Genomic DNA, 7,537 nt, shown 5'->3' on the forward strand with positions numbered 1-7,537 from the left:
AGAGAGAGAGAGAGAGAGAGAGAGAGAGAGAGAGAGAGAGAGTTTGAGAGAGATTTTTTTTGAGGCTCTCTGGTGGCACAGTGGGCTATGTATTGGGCTGCTAACCACAAGGTCAGCAGTTTGAAACCACCAGCTACTCTGAAACATGAGGCTTTCTACTCCCGTCAGTAGTTGCAGTCTTGGAAGCCCATAGGAGCAGTTCCCCCCTGTTCTGTAGGCTGGCCGTGAATCGGAATGGACCCATCCATGTCAGTGAGGTTGGTTTTTTGGCACCAATCACCACACTCTCAGAGGCTGTAAGACGTAGGTTCCCAAACTTATTTGGCCTAACAGCTCCTTTTCAGGAAAAAAAAAATTACTTGGTGCTCCTCTGGCAATTAAAAACTTTTGTACGGCAGCTCATAAGTCAGGATCAAGTGTAGACATCTGCTTTTGCAGCCTCCCTAAATTGTTCTAGAGGCTCCCGGGGTGCGGTTTCGATCACTTTGGGAAACTGCAGCCAACACACATTTCTTATCTCGTAATTCCGTGAGTTCTGGTTAACTGGGTCTCCCAGGCTGAAATCATCTGGGGCGGGGGCCCCTTTGCCAGATACACTAATTGTTTGGGAATTCAGATCTTGGCTGGGGCCCCCACAAGCAGGGCACCCCATGGCAGTTCGCTTTTTCTTCGAGGCCAGCAGGGACCTGTCTCTCGCTGCCTTCTTTACCGTCACTAGCCAGAGAAAATGCGACTCTTCAAGGTCAGCCAGCTAGGAACTTACCTTCCCACCTGCAGATTCCCTTCATGATACCTGAGTGTTTGACCCAATGACCAAGGGCTGCGAATCTTTCAGGGACCCTTTTTAGAACCCTGACTACCATGGTAGGATAGGGGTCCAGTCAGGAGGCGCCTGTAGGGACTGGGGCTGCCCCACACCTCCTGCCAGCACATAACCCACTGAATTGGCTCCGACTCCCGGAGCACACCCTCTTTCCGAGACTCATCTCTGCAGCATCGGGCGGCTTCATCCGTTCCTCAGAGAGGCTGGCCGGTTTGAACTGCTGGCGACCTCATGGCTGGAGGGAGTCCAGGCTTATCTATCCCATCGCGCCACCAGGGCCCTCAGAAGAGAGCTTCTCGTCCTCAGACAGTGACAGACTTTTAAATATTATGAAAGTTGTACGGCGCCCCGGCTGTGCAGTGTCTCCCTCTTGGGCTGCTGGTCTCACCAGCCGCTCCAGGGAAGAAAGAAGAGGCTTTCTGCTCTGGTGAAGATTGACAGCTTCAGAAACCCCGGAAGGGCGGTTCTGCTCTGTCTGATAGGGCAGTAGGAGTCGGAATCAACTCGATGTCAGTGTTTTTGTTTTTTTTCAAACCTTCACGTATCTGCTCACCCGACAGTGTGCACTTAAGCCACATCTGCAGGGACTCTCTGGGTGCCTGCTGCAGCTTGGTCATCCAGGAGTGTGCTCTTTCCTTCCTGCTCAGGGACTCCCCGGTCCGCCCTCCTCACTGCCCCTCTCCCACAGGAACTGCAGGCTCAGAGCGAGGGCAGGGGCCCCCACCCTGTCCGACACGTGGTTGGCGTCCCTGCGGTGGGTCATCCAAGGTCGCCAGCCCATGTCTGTGACATCATAGCATGTCTTCAGTTGTCTCAGAAATGGCCTTGTCAAGAAGTCACCAGGGGTTCCCCTCCCGCCCCTGTGTCTGCTCCGACCAGACTCTTGGTCTCCTGCATAGCTGTTCTTTTCACCCCCAAGGGCCCCGCCCCACAAGCCCCTGTTGCATTAGTTGTCATTGTTGCATTAGTTATCATTGGGAGGAAACTCACACACACACACACACACACACACACACACACACACACACCCACCCCTTTTTAATTTTAAATCACTTTATCAGGGGGCTCTTACAGCTCTTATCACAATCCATCCATCCGTCCATTGTGTCAAGCGCATTTGTACACTATGTTGCCATCTTCATTTTCAAAACATTTTCTTCAAAACATTTCTTGGTGGGGAATTTCTCCACACGGAATATTACTGAGAAACTCAGGAAGCACATAAATGAGGAAGATAACCGTAGACATGGAGAGATCCACACCTTTTCTTCACCTGGGAGTCAGTCCAGCTCGTGCCAACCCACCTCGGGCCCCAAGGAATTGCTCTCCACGGAGTTCCCCAGGGCTGCTTTCTTCAGAGGTAGTCGGCTAGGCCGCTCATCTTAGGCACCTCTGGGTGCGCCCAGCGTGTAACCTGTGAGTTAGCGTCCGTCCGAGGGCACTGATGGTTTGTGCCACCCAGGACTTTCCACACGTGCTTATGGCTGCTCAGTGCCATCAGGTTGGTTCTGCTCAGAGCGACCCTGGGCACAGCAGAAAGAAATGCTGCCCCGTCCGGCCCCCTCCTCACGTTGTTCTTGCGTTTCAGCCGTGATTGCAGCCCCTGGGCCAATGCGTCTTGCTGAGGGCCTTCCTCTTTTTCGCTGACCCTCTGCCAAGCGTGATGCCACGTCTTTTGAGCATGTGTCCAGACAAAGTCTTGGAGACACAGTCTTACCATCTCACTTCTCAGGAGCAGCCAGCTGTACAGGTGCTGGAGACGGATTAGGTCTTTTTTCTGCCGGTCCAGGTCCGTTCAGCCTTCCTCCCCAGCACCATCCATCGCACACATGCTCCCACTCCGCTCGGGCCTGTCGGGTTCACTGTTCAGCTTTGGCACATATAGATACACGTACGGTTGATTGAACGTACCACGGTGTGGGGTCAGGCTCATCTTAGCCCTCAAAGGGACATCTTTGCTAACCACACAAAACTTGTGTAGACGTATCACTTAGTGTGATTAATTGTAGCATATTCTTTTCATGACATGAATTTAGTAATTGAAACCTGAAAAAGAAAACAGAAAGAAAACATTTAGTCCAGGTTCACTGAAGCGCCGGGCTCCCGGGCCTCAGAGTACTGGGCTCCTCCCTTGCCTGGCCCTGTGCCGGACCTCGTCATGCTGCGGGGCCAGGTGGGACTGTAAGTGCACTGGGTTCCTCACACCTCTCATTTCAAAATATCAGTTTATTGGGGGGGCTCTTACAGGCCTTATAACCATCCATCACTCAATCGTATTAAGCACACTCATGCCTCTATAAATAGGTTTACACCTCGCAGTTTTTAACACACTGTCATCTCAGGCTTCCTCCCGGCAGCTCTCTGTTCTACTTCCTCTGTTCTTCCCCAGCCCCTGATCTCATACCATCCTCTTGTTCCCGCCCCCACCTTTAACGCAGTGCTTTGAGATGCACCATGGACCCATTCGAAGTGTCTGTTGCCGTCCTTGGTCCGTTTTTTCTTGTGGAGTTCTTGTCTTTCTCTTGATGGGAAGTGGGCTCTCTGCGTAGTCTGGGTATCAATTCCATGTTGGTTTTCCATGCTGCCAGGATTTCCCCCCCGTCCGATGTCAGGTGATGTTGTCATGCTCTGGTGCACAGAATAGAAATCTGTGCTTTGATGTCCTCATGGGCACTTGTTGTCCGCCGAATGAAGTGTGACGGCCGGATCCTAGGTATGCGGTGTTTGCCTGGCTTGGTGAAGTGCTCAGTCATTCTCGCTTCCAGGTCCTGCTTGCGTCTGGGTTGGACTGCAGGTGTGTTCTCCTGTGTCTCTGGACTGGGCCCACGGAGTTTTGGGAGGGAAGGCTTTTCATGGCCTTGACACCCCCCCACCCTCCCCCTTTTTATTTTAAATCATTTTATTGGGGGCTTTTATTACAATCCATCCATCCATCCATTGTGTCAAGCACATGTGTACATATGTTGCCATCATCATTTTCAAAACATTTTCTTTCTACTTGAGCCCTTGGTATCAGCTCCTCATTTTTTCCCCTTACTCCCTATCCCCCCTCCCTCCCTCATGAACCCTTGATAATGTATAAGTTATTATTGTTTCCATGTCTTACACCAACCGCTGTCTCCCTTCACCCACTTTTCTGTTGTCCATCCCCCTAGGAGGGGGTTATATATTGATCATTGTGATCGGTTTCCCCTTTCTCCCCGCACCTTCCCCTGCCCATCCTGGTATGGCCACTCTCAATACTGGTCCTGAGGGTTTATCTCCCCTGGATTCCCTGTGTTTTGAGCTCTTATCTGTACCAGTCAGTGTACATGCTCTGATCTAGCTGGATTTGTAAGGTAGAATTGGGGTCATGATAGGGGGGGTTGGGGGTGGGAAGAAGCATTAAAGAACTAGAGGAAAGTTGTATGTTTCATTGGTGCTATACTGCACCCTGACGGGCTCGTCTCTTCCTTGTGACCTTTCTGTAAGGGGATGTCCAATTGTCTACAGGGCTTTGGGTCTCCATTCCACACTCCCTCTTGTTCATATTGATATGATTTTTTGTTCTGGGTTTTGGATGCCTGATAACAGATCCCATCTACTCCTCATTATTACACAGGCTGGTGTGCTTCTTCCATGTGGCCTTTGTTGCTTCTCAGCTAGATGGCCACTTGTTTATCTTCAAGCCTTTAAGACCCCAGATGCTGTATCTTTTGATACACACACACAAACACACACACACACTCCTTCTAAGAGTCTAGTCCTTTCCCCCAGATTGGCCTGTTTTGCTTTTTTCCTTGGAGCGGGGGTGGGCCGTGAGGGGCAGGATGCAGAGACAGCTGACTTGGCTCAGGCTGCTGGCGAGCTGTGTGGGGAGAACTGGGGAGGTGGATATCTGCTCCAGGCCCCTCCTTTGCCCTAGGCTTGTGGTGGCTGTGGAGGAGGCCTTCACTCACATCAAGCGGCTACAGGAAGAGGAGCAGAAGAACCCCAGGGAGGTGATGGACCCCCGGGAGGCCGCCCAGGCCATCTTTGCCTCCATGGCCCGTGCCATGCAGAAGTACCTGCGGACCACCAAGCAGCAGCCTTACCACACCATGGAGAGCATCCTGCAGCACCTGGAGTTCTGTATCACGCATGACATGACACCCAAGGTAGGCCTGCTCTGTCCTCTTCAGCGCCTCCACCCTTCTTGCTCGGGCCTGGCTCTGATTCTTTCTGTTGCCGTATTCTTTAAATCCTTTCTTCTTCATCTCCCTGTAGTCTGTGCTCAGCCTATCTCAGCCATGCCGCTCGGTTCTCAGGCAGATGAGGAGAAAAGGGTCTTAGGGGTTCTTAAAGGGATGGATGATACCCATTCCTCATTTCTTATTTCTTTTTATAAATCATTTTATTGGGCCCTCTTACATCTCTTCGAACAATCCGTGCACCCATTGTATCAAGCACGTTTGTACATATGTTGCCATCATCGTTTTCAAAACATGTTCTTTCTACTTGAGCCCTTAGTATCAACTCCTCTTCTTTCCCTCCCTCCTCATTCCTCATTTCTGAAGGGCTCTGGGATTTCAGTGTCCCTTATCCAGAGTCCACTTCCACTTCCACCTCCACCAGGTAGTCTTTGCCTGCCCCTTGACTCACTTGCCGGCTTGCTAGGATTGTTTCCCCTCTAGCCCCCTTGGTGAGCAGGTGCATTAAGATACTGCATTACAACACCGCTGGTATCCTCCTGGTACGGACCCGCTTGGTGCATGCCATACCAGAGGTGTGCAGAAGGGAGAGCTAGACAGGGTCCGCCCAGGTCCTAGCATGGTGGATACGGGGAGAAGAGCACAGGGGTGTCAGGCACCAGAGTGGATTCAGTTGAGCCACATCCCTGTGGGGCTGAAGCAAATGCTCCACAAGCTACTGTTTTAATTCACATACGTAGAATGAGCAGCGCATTTTGGTTGGCTTTGGAAGTTGTGTCCTCGGGGGGATGAAGGATTAGGGGTTGGGTGGGAGAGGTTCCTAAGCATCCCCTTCCCCTCTCCTCAGGCCTTCCTGGAGCGGTACCTGGCGGCCGGACCCACTATCCAGTACCACAAGGAGCGCTGGCTGGCCAAACAGTGGACACTGGTCAGCGAGGAGCCAGTGACCAACGGGCTCAAGGATGGCATCGTTTTCCTCTTAAAGCGCCAGGACTTCAGCCTGGTGGTCAGCACCAAGAAGGTCCCGTTCTTCAAACTCTCTGAGGAATTTGTGGATCCCAAGTCGCACAAGTTTGTTATGAGGCTGCAGTCAGAGACATCCGTGTGACTCTCATGCAGGAGGGGCAGTGGGAGACGATGGGGTGGGGCTCCTGGGGGTGGTGGGAGGGGCTTGTTCTCAGGCCTGGCCACGGTCCAGGTCCTGCCACCTGCCTTCCTCTTGCTCTTGTGTTTTTACTTGAATTGACCCACCCCCCACCCCCGTTCCTCGCTCTGTGCCGCGTGCGAACCCTGAGAGACCATCCTGCTGCCAACAGCGCCTGGGAAGTCTGCGTCTTGCTTGCTTTTCTCCCCTTCGCCTGGCATCTCCAGGCCCTGCAGGAAGCTGTGCCTCTCTCCCTCTCCTGCCCCTGCCTTTGCCTGATGCCAGTCTCTTCTGAAAAGGCGGCTGTCCCTCCCACCCCATTGTACTTTCTCCCTCCTGAAGACCCCCCCCATTCACAAACCCAGGTTCATGTAGCAGTTCTTCCTGTAGCCCCTGTACGTTCTTCTCGGGGCGCGCAAGGACAGGGTGCTAGAGAACCAAGGTGCCAAACTCCTTCGGAGCAGCAGCTATCAGACTCCAGAGGGAGGGTGAGACCGTCCCTCCTGCCCACTCATCCCAAACCTGAGGTCTTGTGGCAAGGATGCCCCCGGTCCTCCCACACTGCCCCAGGCTTAGGGGTCTCCCTGCCAAACTTATTTGCTTTTAGCTATTAGAGCCTCCTTCCCGGCTACAGCCACTTAGAGCACAGGAACAACCTTCCTTTACCCTCAAATCTCCACTTTCCCTTTCTCATTGGTCACGTGAGGCCACAAGCAATCCCAGGCGGAAACCCTCTGACCCCTTTCCTACCACTTGTCTTTGCTGGGAGGGGAGGGCAGGCGAGAATTCTGGGGATGTCACTGATTCGTGCCCTCATCCTTCCCAGGGAAGGCTCACCTGCAGACTCCTGTACAGCCTTGGTGGCGTATAGACCCTGACTCAGCCACCGTGGTCTTAGGCAGGCATTTTCTAACCGCCCCCAGCTGCCCGGCCCTGCGTCCTCTCCTCACAGCGCCAGAGACAGGCTTCACCTCTTTCTAGGGGGAGGGGAGCCAGTGTCTCTCCTCATCCCCTGCCTTAAGTCCGGTTGTTTGCCTCAGGGCTCTCCTTTCCTTTGGCTATCCAGGCCCCCCTCCTCTCTCTCTGCCTGGATGTCTGGGCTCTGGCCCTCCTCTGTATTTGGGTGAGGGGCCAGGATGGCTGCCTTTAGTGAGCATTCAGCCCTTCACCCCATTTAACGTCCATACTTTCTACCCCTAGTCCTATTTCCTGAGAGTGTAGGGCTCATTTTGAAGAACAGTCGCTGACCCTCTACTATATATCGCCAGGGCGAATGTGAGGCCGGACACCTTCTCACGGAGTGGTTTTAACCAGTGGATGTAGAACTAGGAGGCACCCATCTCCAGCTCCACATGGAAGAGCAGTTCGCTTGGCCAGCTGGAACATGCCTTTGGGCCAACC

The 7,537-nt window shown here is 53.0% G+C and overlaps 1 protein-coding gene across 1 annotated transcript in view; it reads left to right on the forward strand.

Moving 5' to 3' along the window:
* VANGL2 (VANGL planar cell polarity protein 2) overlaps positions 1-6,128 on the forward strand; it is a 17,676-nt gene extending 11,548 nt beyond the window's left edge. Inside the window, exons 6-7 of the mRNA XM_004716515.2 lie at positions 4,728-4,959; positions 5,840-6,128. Coding sequence (XP_004716572.1) covers positions 4,728-4,959; positions 5,840-6,100 — 493 coding nt within the window. The 3' untranslated portion in view covers positions 6,101-6,128. The remainder of the gene's footprint in view (positions 1-4,727; positions 4,960-5,839) is intronic.
* Positions 6,129-7,537: the final 1,409 nt, after the last annotated feature.

This window comes from Echinops telfairi, unplaced genomic scaffold (assembly GCF_000313985.2).
Source record: "Echinops telfairi isolate 266 unplaced genomic scaffold, ASM31398v2 ScPeMD7_7425;HRSCAF=8463, whole genome shotgun sequence".
Lineage (NCBI taxonomy): Eukaryota > Metazoa > Chordata > Mammalia > Afrosoricida > Tenrecidae > Echinops > Echinops telfairi.